The sequence below is a fragment of the Cibotium barometz genome, chromosome 66 (assembly GCF_041138505.1).
Source record: "Cibotium barometz isolate CiBa-2024 chromosome 66, ASM4113850v1, whole genome shotgun sequence".
NCBI classification, from domain to species: Eukaryota; Viridiplantae; Streptophyta; class Polypodiopsida; order Cyatheales; family Cibotiaceae; genus Cibotium; species Cibotium barometz.
In genome coordinates this window covers 11353124-11373063 of record NC_141111.1, presented here as the reverse complement: position 1 = coordinate 11373063, position 19940 = coordinate 11353124, and the positions used below count along the sequence as shown (strand labels likewise).

General features: G+C 45.2%; 1 protein-coding gene across 5 annotated transcripts in view; it reads left to right on the top strand.

Annotated features, from left to right (window-relative positions):
- The window catches only part of LOC147602770 (putative ADP-ribosylation factor GTPase-activating protein AGD13), an 80401-nt gene that overhangs the window by 11104 nt on the left and 49357 nt on the right, over nt 1-19940 (top strand). For all 5 annotated transcript variants that reach the window (XM_086797686.1, XM_086797685.1, XM_086797687.1 and 2 more), the window contains exons 3-4: nt 15489-15573; nt 16476-16551. In XM_086797686.1, the coding sequence (XP_086653812.1) occupies nt 15489-15573; nt 16476-16551 (161 nt within the window). The remainder of the gene's footprint in view (nt 1-15488; nt 15574-16475; nt 16552-19940) is intronic.

Genomic DNA, 19940 nt, shown 5'->3' with positions numbered 1-19940 from the left:
CCAAGACTCAATGACTGAGTAGTCTACTATTCAGGCTGCAGGAGGCCAGTGGATGATTCGGAATGGTTTACAATTTCGTAATGACAAAATTTGTGTACCACAGATCCCGGACATTAGGTCCAAGATTCTTAAGGAGTGTCACGACGCCCCTTCTGCTGGACACCCTGGGGTACACAAGACGCTATCGTTAGTGAAACACACTTTTTATTGGCCTATGTAGAAGATTATGTTCTCAAGTGTCAAATTTGTCAGGCAAATAAAGCTGAACGCTTTAGACAGGCTGGGTTATTGCATCCTTTGCAAATCCCAAGTAATAAATGGGAAAGTATTTCCATGGATTTTATTACCGGATTGCCAAGAGTACATCAATGCCACGATTCTATTTGGGTTGTGGTAGATCGCTTGACAAAAATGGCTAGATTTTTACCGACCCGGAAGACTATTACAGCTACGCAATTAGCATGACAATTTATTGAGCAATTGTTTAGACTGTACGGGTTACCGCAAGACATAGTCAATGATAGGGACTCTAAGTTTACGAGTGATTTTTGGAAACTTGTTTTTGAGAAGTTGGAAACAACTTTGAATTTGAGTTCCTCTGATCATCCTCAATCTAATGGCCAGACTGAAAGAGTGAATCAGATTTTGGAGGATATGCTACGGGCATATGTATCCAAAAGACAGAGTTCATGGGAGGATTATCTTGCTATGTTAGTATTTGCATATAACAGTACTAAGCATATGAGTACAGGATTTAGTCCTTTCATGCTTATGTATGGTTTTCAACCTAGATCACCTGTTACAGTAGGATTCTCAGGACTTCAGCATGATGCAGCACATAATTTTTTGCAAGATATGCAAGAAATGCTACAAGTTGCGAAGGAATCTATTAGAAGTGCTCAAGACCGAGACAGGTTTTATTCTAATAGACATCGTTCACCCAGAGAGTTCTCTGAAGGAACGATGGTGTATTTGCGAGTTCCGAAAGATTTCGAGACTTTACGGACAGGTCGATCTCCGAAATTATCCCCTAGATTCTGTGGACCATTTCGTATTACACGACGGATTGGTTCAGTTGCATATGAATTGGATTTGCCTTCTCATGTGAAAGTTCATCATGTATTTCATGTCAGTAGACTTAAGGAAGCATTGGGTGGAGCAGATCAGTTAGTTACTCCTCAAGAAATCATAGATGTCGAGGACATGACATTTGTTCCGCATGAACCTGAAAAGATTCTTGGATTTCATGAAAGAAGATTGCGTAACACGCTTATCACGGAATACAAGATCAAGTGGAAGGATCGTGTTGAGGAGGACGCTACATGGGAGACATTGACTACTCTTCAGAGAGATTACCTTGGCTTTTTAGTGAGCTCAGGAGTGAGCTCTTAGACGAAGGGGAGTATGTCATGTGCACAGTGTGTATCTACCGTGTGCTACATGCACACAAGACTAGTTTCGAGGCTTGGGGAAGCTTGGAGCTAGGCAGGCTGATTGACGAGCTGAGTTAGGGATATACTAACGGGTGGGCACCCAAGTATGGACGAGCGGGCGCCCAAGTGTGGACGCCCGATGATCGGCCAAGAGCCTATAAAAGGGTGGCCAAGGTTAGTTATTGGGGATATAGACAGTCTTGCGAGTTTGTGAGAGCTCTATGGTCTTGGAGCTTGGATCTAGTGCAGACGTGCACCTGCTTTACGCAGCCGAGGCCGGCAGCAATCTCGAGGCCCACGAGGGCAGCTTCGTGGCGGTATGGGACGTCGCGAGGAGGAGATTGGTCGGTACGTCAACCTAGTTAGCTCAGCTCGTGGCTCGGTGGGGACAGCCAAGACTGTGGGCTTGCCCACGGCTGTCATGGTTGGGAGGTGAGTCAGGCCTGCACCCCCTTGTTGTTTGTTTGTTCGTTTGTTTGCAGGTTTCGAGTCTCAAACCAGGAACGATCACGAGGAGATCCATGGGGATTTGACAACAACCATGGGGCATGGTTCAGAAGATACACCGCAGTGTTGACCGATTCTGACCAGAGGCATTCAGGCAGCTCAGCTGCAAAAAGCATGGAGCGTGCCATATCCATGATTGTTTGGTTCTTGTGCTCGACCACTCCATTCTGTGAGGGAGAGTTGGTGGAGGTGAGTCAGCGTTGAATGCCATGATCTTGCAAGAACTGAGAAAATTGATGGGAGATAAATTCACTCCCATTGCCACTGCGAGCAGTCCCAATTGAGACGCCCATTTGATTTGTGACTAACCGAACCCATGTGGAAAAGTATTGGAAAGCGTCAGATTTATGCTTTAGAAAATATACCCTCATGTATCTTGAATAATCATCAACAATTAGCATGTAGTATAGAGATCCATTCAAGGAAGGTCTTGGGGATTGGCCACTCAAGTCGAAATGAATCAACCGGAGGATTCCCGAAGCCCGATGAGTAGCATGTTGTGGGAATGGGGAGCGATGTTGTTTACCCAGTTGACAGGGCTGACAGACATCCTTTGTCAGTTTGAGGCTAGGTGTACCTTCAACTAACTTGTCTCGAGATAGCTCATAGAGAGTGGAATAGGGTAGATGACCATAGCGAAAGTGCCATAGTCGTTCAAGGTCGGAGGGAGCTTGGGTCACATAGGCCCGGACCCGATGAAACTCTGAGTCAAGTTGTCAGCTGAAGAAGGCTCAGTTAGAAAAGTGGAAATTCGGTACAAACCATCCGTCTGAGCTTGTCCTTTGGCAACAACAAGACCAGTAGTTTCATCAATTACCTCAACAACTCGTTTGTTGAAGTAATCACCACGATCGAGTTGGGTAAGTTGGGAGACAGAAAGAAGGTTGAGACCTAAATTAGGGACAAGATAGACATTGTCCAAGGTAGCCTGGTTGGGGCTAGTGCTGGTGTTAAATAAGACAGTGCCAATGGATTTTATGGGCATCATTGTGTTGTTGCCACATCAAACTTGTCCCTTAACGGGACGCTGAGAAATGAAAATGTCAGCATTACGTGCCATATGGTGAGTAGCGCCATTGTCAACTACCCAAGTGACAGGATGACCACAAGGAAGGGTTGGAGGGGCCTCAATAATGGGCACAGAGGGATTATCAGGTAACTGACAAATCTGAATGAGGGTAGTGGCCTTTCCTTGCGGATGGCCTTGTTTAGTTAGGCCTTCGTTTCTTCCTTTTTGTGGAGTGGCGACTGAAATCAATCTTAAGTGTGACCTGAGCAATATTGGCTGAGGGGCCAGGATGAGGTGTGAGGGAAGACCAATCAGACATCTCTTCAGGAGTGGTGAAAGAAAGTGACTGGGAAGGTGGGGCGTGAGCAACCTGACTATTAGCTCACCAGTGGGAGGAACGTGGCCAAGTAGAACCATTTCCTTGTTGATGGAGCGTGGTAGAGTAGGTGTAGGATTGCTACCCCCTCCGGATCGCCAATTTGGGGCATTGCTACCACCTTGGTTGTTTTGGTGGGTGGAGGTAGTGGGGTTGGAGGTGTTGCCTCTATTTTCCTTGTTTTTAAAATCACACTCATTATCAACATGGCCAGGTATTTGGCAAGAAGTGCAAAATCTATTCTTTTTGGGAATATTTTGCCAGTAGGGAATGGGTGTGGAGGCATGATTTTTGGAATCAGTGTGGTTGCTGGGAGATTTGCCTTGATTTCCTAAGTTGCTGTTCCCTTTCCCTTGCTGTCCTTTTTGAGTAGAGGTTGTATTGGACACAAGGGGCCCCTCTTGAGTGGAGGGAGAGGATGACTTCTTGGGATGAAATTGGTCATGCAACCTAGCGAAACGCAAGAGTTGGCATTCACACTCATATAGGTTAGGTATAGGCTCTAAACTAATGGTCTGTGTGACAAAAGTAAAGAAGCTAGGAGGCAACTTGTTTAGAAGAGTGATAACCTGATCTTCCTGGGACTTGGCAGAGCCAGTGGTGGCAAAATCGGCGTTAAGGTGCCGATATTCGGCCACTTTGACAGTTAGGTCATCCCCTTCTTTGATAGAAAAAATTTGAATTTGATGCTCAAGATCAATGCGATGCGTACGATCACGTGCGGCATCTCCTTGTTGCGAGGTGTGCCCATCTGTCAGAGACATAGGGGAACTGCTGGAGTTGTGAATGGAACTCGGACAGGAGGCCTTGCATGAGCTCCACTATAGCAGTGGCATTTCTAGCCTCCCAATGGCTGATGACTTCAGGAGGTACTAGAGAAGGGTGGGGTTTTGGTTCAAGGCCCTTTACAAGGTTCCAGGAACCTTGGGATGTGAAAACTTGCTCCATAAGATTAGCTGAGGTTGTATAATTAGACCCGTTAAAACGAGTCTTTTCTGTGAAAGCATTTCAGGACATAGAAACATGAAAGGAAGATGGTGGGGGAGTCCAGCAAGGCTGGTGTCCATATCCAGAGTGTAAGTGTTGAGGAGAGAAACCTGACAGTCCACCAAGACCATGTTAAAGTTATGCATCTCATGTGGGAACCACCTTTATAGATAATTAACTAATTATCATGTATAGGTCGGTCACCCTTGTGAGAGCATATAAATAAGCTCTATACCCACCATTGTAATCTCAACTTCATTGCTAATTAATATCAAGCTTGTTCGGCTCTCTCTCTCTCTCTCTCTCTCTCTCTCTCTCTACGTGTGCGTGTGTAACGCTTCCGCAGCTAGATTCTTGACAGGGTATCAGAGCCCTAGGCTCGTGATTCTCGGCAGCACCACGCAAGGAGCAGCAGGAGAAGAAGAAGAAGGCGAGGCACCTGGCAGTAGGTAGCAGAACGTGGAGAAGGCGTTGTGAGCAAGGTCTGGCGGTTGACCGTTGCAGGCAGGCTGTACACCAGTTGCATGGGCAGCAGTAGCAGAGGCGGTGGTTGACGTCTTTCTTTGTGGTCCCGCATCTGGCGCAAGGCAGGCCAAGCAAGGCACAAGGCAAGTAGCGTTTGGCGCAAGGCAGGCCAAGCAAGGCACAAGGCAAGCAGCGTTTTCTGTCTAGCAGGAGTGTATGCAAAGTGAGAGCAGCGTTTTTTTGTCTGGTGGCCAGCTTGGAGACACCAAGAGCAGCAAGGCTGAGCGGGCTAAGCTAAGCACAGAGGAGCGAGAGGAGCGCGTACAGTGGAGGCGGTAGCGACAGCACATACAGGTGCTGCGTTTCATTTTCCAACGGATCAGCGCTTCAATTTTTTTTTAAAAGTTTTGTGAAATCAAAGATCTTGTTCCCGCGCCTAAGTGAAAAGCTTGTCCAGGACAGTTGAAACATCGTTCCCATGCACGGTAAGCTCTACAAGCCACTTTCCCAGAGCCTTCGGAGTTGCCCAAGCAAGTGCTCCCACGCTAACCCTCGGTTGCGCATAGAGTTTCTTTTTAACATTTTGCAATGCCAAACTTGAGCACTTCACACAGGATTGTTTACCTGACATTCAAGTTGTCGTCAAGGACATGGATGTGGATTTTCTTGAACTATGACTTGATCATTGTGCATACCCGGGACCTCATCATGTTTCTGCTGAAGTTTGGAAGGTTGACCTTGAAGAGTGGACCTCGATGGAGCGTTCACATGTTGAGCGTTGACAAGATTCTGGCAGGGGTACCTGGTGGCGATTCTCAAAGAGACTAGTATGTCTATATAAGTGGACCAAAGAACAAGAAAATCCGAGAGCCTTGATGAATTTTGGCGGGTGTTTCCTAGCTACAACTGTGATGGACTCTCCATGCATGAGCAAAGTATTTGATTTGGCTATGAAGCGACAAGGATATCTGTACCAGTGGACATGTGTACAACAAAGTTTCCGTGTTGTGGAGTTGGTTCCGAGACTCAGATCCGAGGACCCTAACCAACACTCTTTGGCAGTTTCCAGTTCACAAAGGATAGTTTTCCTGATAATCAATTGGTTGACATCGAGGTTGCGGATGATTTCCATGCTAACATCTTGTGGCAAGCCATTTGGACCAGGGTTCCCATTATCCAGGAGCAGTGAGACTCTTTATCTTCTTCGGGCTATTGCAGCAGAGGGGGATTGGGAGGTGTCAACTTCAACGTAACTATGGAGATACTCCCCTCACATGTTTCAGCCAGAGAGAGGCACGTGAGGGGGAGAGGGGGCTAATCAAAGCTTCCATCAGGTGTATTGGAACCGTGTGACGGAGTTCAAAGCACATGCATCTGGCGAGAAGAACGGCTTGGCAACACTATGGACGTGCTTTTGTTTGCAATTCATTGTGGTAAGACTATGGACGGGAGGAGTTCTTGGTTCATTGTCAGAGAATTTTGGGCGTCATGTGTCGACAGTTCAATGTTCAGAGGATTTCTTGAACGTGTGTGTTCTCAGTTCAACGAATGGGGGATCATGAATGTGGAGTTATCTACAATTCATTATTCTATGTGGCAGCTGAAGCTCAAGATGGCATTTTCTTGTGAAGACAGGTTGATTGGTGCATTTTCCAAGGTGTACTCAGTAGTTGCAAATGCTGAGGTGTCCATGGTTGCATCGTCATCGACTTGGCTTTCCCATCTATGCCCACTATGAGCTGCAGAGGGCGTGTTAAAGTTATGCATCTCATGTGGGAACCACCTTTATAGATAATTAACTAATTATCATGTATAGGTCGGTCACCCTTGTGAGAGCATATAAATAAGCTCTATACCCACCATTGTAATCTCAACTTCATTGCTAATTAATATCAAGCTTGTTCGGCTATCTCTCTCTCTCTCTGCGTGTGCGTGTGTGTAATGCTTCCGCAGCTAGATTCTTGACAGACCAGGCATGGATGAAGGACCTGTCGAGGGTGCTCCATAAGATGGAATCAAGTTTTGGGGACCTAGCATAGGAGGAATACTAGGTTGAGGTACGAAACCTGGAGAGGGCACATAATTGGGAAAAACACCAGTGCCAGAGATGGGTTGGTAAACCACCTGATACCCTGGAATGCCGGGTGGGACCGCAGTGCTAGAGGGCGTCGTGTTAAAAGATAACTGGGATGGGTACAAACCATACGCAAGACCCAAAAGAGGTGCAAGTAGTGATGATTGCATGCCAACACTAGTAGGAAGAGGTATGGGTTGGGAGGGAGGGTTTTGAGTTTGAATTTGGGCAGTATTCCATAACACATTAGGAGTTGGAACAGAAAGTGAACCAGAGGAGAAAATAGTGTTACCTCCTTGAACACCGGAAGTCGGAGAGTGAGTTATACTCCTAGACCCTCCTCTATTAGGGTTCACAAAATGCCAGGGATCGAGGGTAGTTGATGGTACCGTTTGTTGAACCTGTGCCACAGAAGAAGATACCCATGCAGAGTTAGGAACATACGTACTAATAGGCACATACGAACCTGACGCGGTCACCGACAGGGATGATGATGGATCTCCGAACGATTGAGGAGGTACGTGTCCTTCCTGAGAAAGAGTCCCATACTGAAGTCCAGTTTGTCGGCTAGAATGAGAAGCAGAGCTCTCCAGTTGAGGTTGAATACCTAGGTCCAATACTGGCACACTGGCTGTGGGCATGTATCCTCCTCTGGAAGTAACGGCTAATACGCTTGGAGAAGAAAAACCATACGTCAAGGGTGAAGAGGGTGAGTGGGTAAAAGTAGGTTGGTCGTCTCCCAATGAAAGACCTCGAACAGGGCTCTCCAGTGAATGAGGAGTTCCATCCTTTGTGTAATCTATATCGGAATAAGGAGAGTCAGTATCTGGTATGAAAAGCTGATCCTCCGGAATTGAGGGTAGACGATCCATGGTGTGTACTCTCTAGGTCTTCGATCCCTTTGCTCACGATTGCTCTGATACCATGTGAGGGCAAAAGAGACCAAAGGACCAAATATATGAAAGATCAGAGTAAAACACACAGTATGCAATGGTGATGTGAATATAAAAGATGAAGTCCAGTACAGGAGCTCTATGTGAGACTCCGAATAAGCAGAGATCTGCTGTCCCATAAAACGCAGTTAACAGAGCTGGAGTGACCCTGATGAAAGCGCTGATATAAGCCTGATGCAAACGCTGAAGACAACCTGATGTAGACGATGAAGTCAGCCTGATGTAGGTGATGTAGTCCAGCAACAGTAGGTGATGTAAACGCTGCTGTCAGCCTGATGTAGGCGATGCAGGAGAACCTGATGTAGGCGGCGAAAACGCTGTGGAGAGGCTGATGTAGGTGGCCAGACCAACGGCAGTTAACGCTGCAAAATGATCTTGATGTAGGCGGTGAAAACACTATGGTAAGGCTGATGTAAGCAGCCAGACCAACAGCAGTTAACGCTGCAAAACGAACTTGATGTAGGCGGCCTGAGTACTGATGTGAGCCGTTTGTGTGCTGACCAGCAGGAGATGGCGATGCGCTGTGAGCAGGAGTTGGTGATGCGCTCAGTCATGTGCAGTCCATGAGGTGTTCAGCATGCGATGAACGCAGAGGAGAAAAGAACGCAAGGTGCCAAGGACCCCGTAAGTTGATGGTTGCACGTGAGCAAGGGGAGGGGCCTCATATTTATGAGGTTTTATTTGGTCGGCCAGCAAAGAAGGCGGCCCTTTTTGGGCTGGGTAAATATTGGGTATTATTTTCACAGTCCTTTAACAATCAGCTTGCTGTACAGGGCGCGGCTCTGAAAAGCAGGGTCAATGATGTGTAGGTTCCCTTTGCATTGCCACCTTGGCCTTGGTAGGCCTCCCGTTACAAATACATGCTTGGGAGAAGGTCCAACAAGAAGTAATGTACCACATGGTGGCAAGAAGGACCTAGTTCGCCACCATCACTCTACCAGCTAGGGAGAGCCTCACGGAACTCCAATACAAAAGCTTCTTCCGAATGTTTAGAAGAAGAAGGCGAGTTGCTGCACTGGAGAGAGATCGATACCCACCTGATATCCAAGATAGCGAACTGGAGTGCCTCTCGCGATCCATTGGAAAGCCTCAATTGGACGCCAAGTCGGGGCTGGTGCAGAGCCTACCAAGAAGCTGCAAGTTGATCTGCGCTCTTGATGCGCCATAGGAGATCTCGATCGCCTTAGCGAATCTCTGGTGATTTCGCATATCTCCAGAAAGGTAAGTTGCTGTACCATCTGCAAACTCTGAGTCTAGCAGCTCCTCTTGAGTACGGAGGGGGAGAGACAATTCTTGGAGCCCCATCTCTTGAGCTGAGAGAAAACTGCCCATGGCCTCGACGACGAATAAGAAAAGATAAGGTGCAAGAGGGCAGCCCTGTCGGACCAATCGCGGGAGGGGAAATCTGTCTCCACGGGCTCCCTGAATGAGAACTTGACTTTGAGAGACCGAGTAAAGTCTTGAAATACCATGGATCCACTCCACAGGGAACCCCATCTGACTCATTGTGCCCTCCAGAAAGACAGTTGCTTTCAGGGTTGTTGTTTTTGGGTTTTTTGATACACAGGTACAACATTGTGCACTGGCATAATGGCAAATCAACAGCGGAGTGATGTGTTCACGTACTTGTCTAAGGAAGACAAGCTGGATGGCATGAATTACTCCTTGTGGAGTTTCATGGTGAGAAATGTGCTCGTGGCAAAAGGTATTTGGGATTTTGTTAGTGGTGATGAACCACGTCCAGGTCCATTGGCTCCAGAGACTCCTCCTCAAGGGGGTGCTCGTGGAAGAGGACAACAGGCACAGGCACCGGTTCAGCCATAGCCTGTTCAAAGAACAAATGCCCAGAAGACATGGGATGCCAAAGATGCACAAGCCTTATCACTTATTGCATTGTCAGTACTGAGGTCTATTATACCTCATATTCGTTCAGTTGGCTCTTCACGGAATGCATGGGTGACTTTGGAGCAAATGTATGCTGCTCGTAATGAGGCACGGATCTCATTTTTGAAAAGAGAGCTGGAAAACCAGAAGATGCATGAAGGAGATGATATGTCTAGCCACTTGAACAAGCTGCAGGATTTGAGAGAGCAACTCATCAATGTGGATGAGATTATTCCTGAGACACAGCTTGTATCCACCATCTTAAACTCTTTGCCAAGATCCTACTTGGCTTTTCATACCTCTTTGAACCTTAGCATGAGGAATGCTGTTGAGCCCCTAAAGTATCAGGAACTTGTTGCTCTCTTGTTACAAGAAGAGCAAATCAGGAAGAACATGAACATGAATACAAGTGCTGAACAAGCATTTGTGACAGGTCAAAAAGGGAAAGGCAAGTTTCAGCCAAAGAGTTCAAATCAGAATTTAAGTGATGGTGGTTCATCTCAGGATACCAAGAAAGGTGATGGACAGCCCAAGAAGAAGGGCAAATGCCATTACTGTAAGAAGCCAGGTCACTACATCACAGAGTGTAGGAAGAGGATTGCCAAAGAGAAGGAGAAGGAGTCTGGGATGTCTATAAAAGATACCTCTAAAGCTCCTCCGGAGACTGCTTCCTTTGTTGAAGACAGGGATTACTGTTTCTACACATGCAGTTATGATGCCTCTTGGTCTTCACAGGCACTCAGTGTGACTGGGCATGCATGTACTTGGTATTTTGATAGTGGTGCTTCAAAGCATATTACATCTCGCAGGGATTTGTTTTGTAATGTATGCCCTGCCCCTGTTGGCAAGATCGTTCAGTGTGCCAATAATGCTTCATATCCAGTTCGTGGCATTGGGGAGATTCAGCTCACAGCCATTGATGGCTCTATTCTTCGCCTTATAGATGCCTTATATGTACCAGGGATAAAGAAGAATCTGTTATCCATTTCTTCTTTAGCACAGTGTGGTATGCAAGTCAACTTTGATGATGACAAATGCATGGTCTGAGACAAAGCTAATGCCTTGACCTTGATGCTTACTGGTACATTATGTCATGGACTCTATCAGTTGGATGCATTTCAGCCAGTGGATCAGTCTGCTTATCATGCATTCACTCTTACTCCAGCTATGGTTGATGCGGAGTTATGGCATGCTCGCATGGGGCATGTAAATTTTGGTAGTCTTATGCTTATGCAGTGACATAACATGTTGACAGACCTACCTCTTATGGAGAAGCCTCCAGATCACATATGTGAAGGATGTATTTTGGGACAAATGCATCGGTTTTCCTTTCCACGTGATCAGGCTCTACGAGCAACTGCAAAGTTGCAGCTTATACACAGTGATCTTTGTGGTCCCATGCAGACGAAGTCATTAGGAGGTTGCTTCTATTTTGCTACATTTATTGATGACTTCTCTCGTATATGCTGGGTCTATCCGTTGACACGGAAATCACAGGTATATGATGCATTTTTGGCCTTTGTAGCACTTGCTGAAACAGAGTCAGGATGCAAGGTTAAGACCCTCCGTTCTGACCAAGGGGGGGAATATGTGTCACACATGTTGAATTCCTTTCTTGAGAGTAGAGGTATCAAGCATCAGTATACTACTGCTTATACTCCACCCCAAAATGGGGTTGCAGAAAGGAAGAATTGGTCACTCATGGAGTGTCATATTTTGAATCGATGTCCCACAAAGGCATTGGTTTCCATTACTCCTTTTGAGGCTTGGCATGGCCGCAAGCCTTCGGTATCACACTTTCGTACTTTTGGGTGTCTTGCATATGCACACATACCCAAAGAGTTGAGGAGGAAGTTGGATGATAAAGCCACAAAATGTATTTTTGTTGGGTACAGCCGTGAGAGCAAGGGCTACCGGTTATATGACCCACTGTCCAAGAAGATATTCACTAGTCGGGATGTGATTTTTGATGAAAAATCAGAAATATCCATGGCTAGTTATGATGCAAATCAGGCTGAAAATGATGTGTTTGAAGGCCTACTACCTATGGAGTTTCATTCCACAGTTGGTGATCCAACCCATGAGGGTGCAGGGCAGCCAGTTAATCATGAAGGTGGTGCAGAAATTCAGCAGGAGATTGAGCCAGAAGTTGAGCCAAATATGAGGCAACAGGCTCCACAGGTCAGACATATACCTAGATGGTATTTGAGGACATTACAGGACAGCCATCTAGAGGCTCCTCTTGCTGGCCGTACTCGTAGGGAGACACGGACCAATGAGCATGCACACATCATGGATTTAAATATGGTTATGGCAGCTAGTTTACAGGATGATGATGAGCCCGATTCATTTGTGGATGCACGAGACAATGTACATTGGAACAAAGCCATGCAGGATGAACTTGATTCTATTAAAAAGAATCAGACATGGGATTTGGTTGATCTGTCCAAAGGCAAGAAAGCAATTGGTACTAAGTGGGTCTATAAGTTGAAAAGACATGCAGATGGATCCATTGACAGGTACAAAGCCCGTCTAGTTGCAAAGGGCTATGCACAGAAGAAGGGCATTGATTATGAGGAGACATTTGCTCCTACATCCCGTATGTCGACACTTAGGAGTGTCATTGCATTGGCTGCACATCGTGGTTGGGTTGTTCATCAGTTGGACATCAAGACTGCTTTCCTACATGGGGACCTCGAGGAGGAAGTTTATGTACATCAGCCCATAGGTTTTGCGGAACATGGTCATGAAGGGAAAGTATGCAGGCTGAAAAAGGCCTTGTATGGTTTGAAACAAGCTCCACGAGCTTGGTATGCAAAGATAGATGCTTTCCTGCTCACTCAAGGCTTTGTGAACAGTCCGTCAGAAGCCACTTTGTATGTAAAGAAAAAAGAGAAAGATCTGTTGGTCATCAGTCTTTATGTAGATGATCTTTTGCTTATGGAATCAAATGATGACAAAATTGCAGCTTTTAAAGAGATACTGCAACAGACATTTGCCATGTCTGATTTGGGGCTCGTACACTACTATTTGGGCATACAGTTTGTGCAGGATAACAGAGGCATTGGGTTGTTGCAATCTCGGTATGTTGCTAAACTTCTGGAGAAGTTCAAATTTCAGGATTGCAAGCCTATCAGCACTCCTATGGAGCCTGGGATGAAACTGTCACTACAAGATGACAGTATTTTATTTGATGCCACTATATATGCTCAGGCTGTTGGGTGCCTTATTTACTTGTGTACTACACGGCCAGATATTCAGTATGTCGTATCTCAGTTGAGCAGATTCATGCACAGCCCGCAATTGTCACATTGGCAAGCTGTGAAGCGTGTATTTCGGTATTTGCAGGGTACCTTGTCTCTTGGATTGCTTTATCCTGAGGGGGGTGACATGCAGCTATATGCTTACAACGATTCAGATTGGGCTGGTGATTTTGATACCAGACATTCCACTAGTGGAAATTGTTTCTTTCTTGGCTCTTCATGTATTTCTTGGCTAAGCAATAAACAGACCACAGTGGCCACTTTGTCTTGTGAGGCAGAGTACAGAGCAGCCTACACTACTACCGTTGAGTGTGTATGGCTGCGTCGTCTTATGTGACTGATATGGATATTTCAGTGAAGGAGTCTACACCTATCTATACTGATAGTCAGAGTGCCATTGCCGTGGCCAGGAATCCTGTGTTTCATGCTCGCACGAAACACATTGAGATTCACTATCGCTTTGTTCGGGAGAGACTCCAGGCAGGTGATATCAGTTTGATTTATTGCCCTACAGATCAGAATGTGGCAGACATCTTCACCAAGGCACTACCACGTCCGAAATTCGAAGCATTCCGCACTGCTTTGAATTTGTTTCCTTTTGGTGGATGATGTACAGTGATCACATATCACTCCAGGGGGGTTTGTTGGGTTTTATGCTGTGTATGCACCCATGGGAGTGCTAGTGATCATCAGTAGGTTACTGGGGCACTTTTTACTTCAGTTAGTGGAGGTTTTTTCCCCCAGTTTAGCTTAGTTTCACTTATAGTGGTTTGGTCCACCTGGCACAGTTTATGGCCGGACCATGTGAACACACTTTAGGCACATCTTTTATATGTGGTTATTGTACTCCTTTTGCTCATTATCAATATATGAGCAAACGTGTTCCTCTCTTTCTCTCACACGCTTCCTGTTGGTGTGCCTTCCAAAACCCTAACCCTAACAACCATCTCCTACACCATCTTTTGGAAAAACGGAGGTCGGAATCAAAATCAGAATGATCGAAAATCCCTGAAGCAAAAAATAAAAACGATGACATGGCGACGAATCTGCTCGCCCATGCCAGCTCAATAAGTTTTCCTTCAGCTGAACATGCAAAGTCATTTTAGAAGTTTATTTATCACCATCTCTTTCTATTTCTTGAAGGGGGAAAGTTACTTGTGAAGAACCATGACGTATAGTAAGCCATCACGTACAAATTAGGAGATTCCAAATCATTTGTATTCAATCTTGTTTGATGGTGATACCATGCTGAATTTAATTAGCCAATACACTTTGTTAAAAAAAAATCCTGAGGAATAATCTATATTCTTTTGAGGGCAATTTCATTGAATAAAGTGGGAGGTGCCAGGTAAATTACCCTTTTCCTGAAATTTCAGATTTTCATGTGTAAAATTGTTCTAATTGAAGACCATGGGTAGCTCCATGAGTGCATCTAGATTTATGGGCATAGCTAGAAGAGTTTAGAGCATGTCTTACAAGTGTTTGGCTTGGCCAAAAGCCCGGTGAGCGCCTAACCGTCTAGAGCATTGTGTGAGGCTGGACTCTCCCCTTGCCTTGGGCTTAGGCGGTGGTATCGTATTTCATTCATGAAACTTGGAGTTTGGTGCGTGGAACCTACTATCTTGTACCTTGTATCACTATTTTGGAATATAGTTATTCCTAAAGGGGGCCCGGTCTTCGTGTGGAGTATTGTGTCATTTATGTGTTGAGAGAGTGTTGATTTGTTGTCTAAAGTTATTCTCATGAATGGTTATTTAATCAAAAGATTAGGGCTCGTTAATCAACCGCATTACACCAACACCCCATCACAAGGCAGCAATTGACGTGCTCTGATACCAGGGCCATTCTTAAATAAGGCCGGAAAAGGTACAAGTGAAGGGGCGCATCCCCAGTGTAGGGTTGTGACTCTTGGATGAATAGTTATGTCGTTTAAACGAATGGTTGTCTCTTGAATGAGACATGTCATTTCATAGTAACCCTTCATAGTAACATTTCGAGGCACCTTTTCACTAATAATCAGTGATTAAGGTGTAATTAAGGATTATAGAAGATATTAGTCACAAATCGTGACAATACCATTGACCCAAATGAGCCCATAGATACTAGGGACCATGGTATAGAGACATCATGTTGCTACACCTTGATGCAATGTTCTTTTTACTGGCTTGCATGACTACGTTGTATGATTGTATTCGAGAAGTAACCCTTACTCAATGCTGGAGCCTTGCACTCTAGGATCTGCAGTGGTGTTGTGAGTGCCTATATCAGTTTTCTTCAGCTTATTCTAGCTTTATGCACGAAACATTTTTTCTATTAGTTAGTTCTGTTTTCTCTATATAGCTAGCTTTTCTTTATATCACATACTGGTGCGCATGCTGGTTGCCCTTCACAAACTCTAATGGTCTTGTTAACCTTTTCTGGCCTTTTGGTAGACATTAATAAAATTGTCTTTTGGAATGGTTTTTGTTTATCATTGTTTCTGTTTTGGCAGTCTCTTTGTGTTGAGGTTTTAACTTCATGGTTCCTCATGGTGGCAGAGTCAATGGATGCACTGAAAGAGCTGATGTCTCAACCAGAAAATCATGCTTGTGTGGATTGTAATGCTCGTGATCCAAAGTGGGCGTGAGTATCTTATCCTCTGTGCCTTACTTGTGAGAAATTAACGCTTTAAAAGCCAGGCATTTTCCAAGCCATCATGAGCCTTACAAAAAGCAGCTGAGAGTTTTTTAGCCTGTAAAGGCCAGCCATATACCTGAATTAAGTTTGGCCACACTTGCATTACACTATTATCCGTGTAAAAGGATGAGGTCCAACTCGTGAAACGAGCAGACATGAAATGTGCTGATATATTGTTTTGTGTCTCCTTGCCCCTCCCAAAAAAATAGAAAACAAAAAATAGAATAAAAATCCAAAAACCCCACCTGGCTCCTCTGCCCCCCTCGTAGGCGGGCCTGGTTAAGGTGGAAGGCCATGGAAGCATGGAACAGCAACACATGTCACAAAGCTTGGCATGATAATATGCACCATAACCACGACTACCTAAATCATATTCATGTTCTTTGTATGCTACATGAGGTTAAAACAGTTGTATGATATATTTTGTCGTTTCATAACCCTAGCAAGCTCTGACATTAATATATTTTAATGTATCAAGCCAAGAAGAAGTTGTCAGAGCACAATCCAGGTTGAAAACGAATTAGAAAGGTAGATAAAAACATAGTTTCAGTCCATGTAGTCGCTTCAAAAGAAACGAATTAGAAAGGTAGACAAAAACATAGTTTCAGTCCATGTAGTTGCTTCAAAAGTTCCTACGAGAGAGATGTCATAGGCATTTTTCTGTTTTCAGTTTCCAATTACAGTGGAACTTGGACTACCTTTACACCAAGGGGGACACATCAACCTCCTATCTTTTGTTTTTTTTCTTTTGTTTTCTGTCTACTAATGCTTTCGTTGACTTTGTGATTTGTATCATTTTTAAAAGTATTTTGATAGGATTAGAAGCTTATTTCTTACTGTACATGCAGGTCCACAAATCTTGGAGTTTTCATCTGCATTAAATGCTCTGGCATCCATCGAAGCCTTGGGGTACACGTATCCAAGGTACTGTTGTGCTTTGCACAAGTTCCTACTCTTGGCCAGAAATGTAAGAGAGGATAGCAGAAGATATCACAGCATATATTACATTATTGCTGCATGGTTTTGGTAATTTCTGAGAATCACTATGCATAAATTACCATTCTTGCTCACACCTCCTTTTTCATAGGCAACCAAGTAGTTAGCCTTGGCCATTTATTTATTATTTTCGTGAAAATATACTTAGCTTATATGAAACAGTTAAAACAGCTGAAAAGAGTACAGAATATAATCAACATATTACTGGGGGCCTAGGTAAAGGTTTGGAGCATAGTCACTGAGGGCCTAAGCTCAGGTGCCTGCATTATTGCAGGAAGCACTCCTAGGCAACGGGGACCCCAGCTGCCATTAGTCAGATGAATCTTAGCCTCTGACATTCTTCATCATCTGGATCCATCCTCTCCAGGTTTGCAGCTAGTCTTCAGCAAGCTTGGTCTAGGCTCATAACAATTCTCTATGTGAACCTCTTTCCGAACCCTACCTGAGCAACTCTAACAACCCTTGACCTATGTAAGTTTGTATGTCTCTAGCCACCAGCTGGACAGGTCCTTTAGTTCTTAGGGAGCCTAGAATGCTGGCCCCACATAGTCCTATGGCTTAGCTCTTGTTCCATGAGTCAGGTGGATCTTAACCTCTGCCATTCTTTATCATTCGGATCCATCCTCCAGTTTTTCTTGGCTAAGATTATTTTGGAACAGCTACTGGATCTAGGCAATACAGGAGAGAGAAAGACCAAATACCATATTGTGGCAAGGTGTAGCGAGCGAAAGACCAACAGGAGGTAATATACCACGTTGTGGCAAGGAAAACCTGGCTGACCCACCGCTGACTGGTGTGCCAAGGAAAGTTAAGTATCGTGAGTATGCTTGCAAGAAGGGGTACTGCCTGCTGCGCTAGGGGTACATCCACTCCCAGATGGCAGCCAAGGTATCTGATTCGAGCATGCCTAGGAATTCATTGGGAACACTCCTTTGCTCCCCAAGCTGGTGTCAGGGACACTTCACCTTAAAGTCCTAAGATTTATCCTTATTAATTGGTGCACCCGAGGCAAGCAAGCGACTGCAAATCTCTTCAGGCTACCCTCTGTGCTGGCTTTATAATCTGTGCCATTGTCCGCAAATGCAGAGTGAAGTTTTTTCTGGAGTCCTAACCGGAAGGGGCATCCCCTGTAGGCCTATGTCTTGTATGGCTAGGAAGTTCTTGGCTTCCACTGGGAGCATTGGTGCCGAACTGAAGGGGTGAGGGAGAATCACTCATCATGTGGATGAAGACTTGGCGGGGGATATTGGGCCTAGGTCTCCCAAGAACCCAATCTGCTGCATTGTGCCCTGGAGGAAGGCCCGATCCAGTATGTGGTAGGCCTTCTTGAAGCGCAGCAGGAGCTTTGCTAACTCTTTATCAAAGCCCTCGGCCTCTGTTGTGGCCTGTGCAATTTAGGTTACTTGCATCCCAGATGAAGCTTGCTTAGGTGCCACAAATGATGTGGGAGGAAAGTGTCGGAAGGTGGAAATCTTCCATGGATGATGGGGAGTGCAAGAGGGTGAAGGAGGTGCTAGTCATGCCACACTTGGGGAAGTGCGGAAGATTGAAGACAAATAGTCTAGTGATACTCCTTACATTTTGACTCCCCGCAAGCTTGGTCTTTTGGGTAGGGAGGGCTGGTCAAGTAGGGTGGGGCCTTACCTGGCGACGCTATCCCAGCTCATGCAGATGTGTGCGCCTCTTGTGGACCGATTGCCTTGGTGGGCTGTCACATCATGGGTGCACTGGTGTTGACATCGTTTTGGACAGAAAAGTTGAAGGCTTTGGTCAGGATCTTGTATGTGGTGCCTAGTGTTGAATCTCTTGACCATCAATATCATCCTTTGCCATCTGGGATCAAATTAGGAATACCTTTCCTAAATATCACCCGAACCCCAACCTTCTTCTCGGACTCATCCGTCTCCTGGACTCGAGCAACTTTTTGCTTTGGAACGGGAATGCCATGCACCAAATGGAGGTATAATTTGATGCCCAGGTGTCAAAGATGCACCAAGATGAAGAGACTTGTCGATGAGACCAGGAACATCAACAAAAGGTGAACGAAGATCTTTGGAGAGAGCAACAGAATGTGGAAAAGGCATGACACCAGACAGAGAGAGGTTCCTCCTTGCCCTCGTTCTCGACTGCAAGACCACATCGTCTTCTTTGAGTTCAGGGAACACAAAGGGTTAATTTTAGTAAGTATGATGACAGTAACCTCGACCCCACTTCTTTGCATTCTTGGCTGCATCAGATTGAGGCCTATGCTTCAGTGGTTAGTAGGACAGATAAGGAGAAAGTTGTGTTTGCGAACTGTCACCTACTAACGGGCGATGCCATTGTTTGGTGGCAGGCCAAGTCCAATGTCCACACCAAACATGGTGTTGCAGACTACGAATGGGATCAATTTGTAACGGACTTAAAATGGCAGTTTCTTCTGCCGCATTATCTTGACAGACTTGAAGACAAGTTTGGGGCTTGCGGTAGAGTTTGCAACCCGGCCTACAGTTTGCCAACAAGGTCACTACAGTTGGGCACATTGATGGGGACAAGCAAAGGCAGTTTCTATATGGGTTTGAGAGACAAATCCAATGGGATGTGTGTATGGTTAAGCTTGAGGTCTTCGAGGAGGTGCTCTCACTTGTGCAAAGCGCAGAGATGAAGTACAACAATGGGAAGCCCAAGATGGTTCAACCCCAAATACCCAATGCATCGAATGTTGGTGCAAAGGGCCAGATCAGAAGAGAGAAACCCCAAGATAGAACTCTGGAGCATCTGACGTCAAGAATGCTGTCCTGAAATAGGGAGGATCTTGTTTGTTAGACCACGTGAAATCCCTTGAGTAGGAGGTGTCTTGCAGACATGGTGGCCTATCAGGTGCAGCCTGTTGCAATGAAGATCTAGGGAGGATCAAAGATAATCACAAACATTATGATGTAATTAACTTAATCACAAGCTAATCCAACTCAAGATAATCACTATGAAGAAGAGTAGTCAATGTCTCCCATGTAGCGTCCTCCTCAACACGATCCTTCCACTTGATCTTGTATTCCGTGATAAGCGTATTACGCAATCTTCGTTCACGAAATCTAAGAATCTTCTTAGGTTCGTGCGGAACAAATGTCATGTCCTCGACATCTATAATTTCTTGAGGAGTAACTAACTGATCTGCTCCACCTAGTACTTCCTTAAGTCTACTGACATGAAATACAGGATGAACTTTCACATGAGAAGGCAAATCCAATTCATATGCAAGTGAATCAATCCGTCGTGTAACACGAAATGGTCCACAGTATCTAGGGGATAATTTCGGAGATCTACTTGTCCGTAAAGTC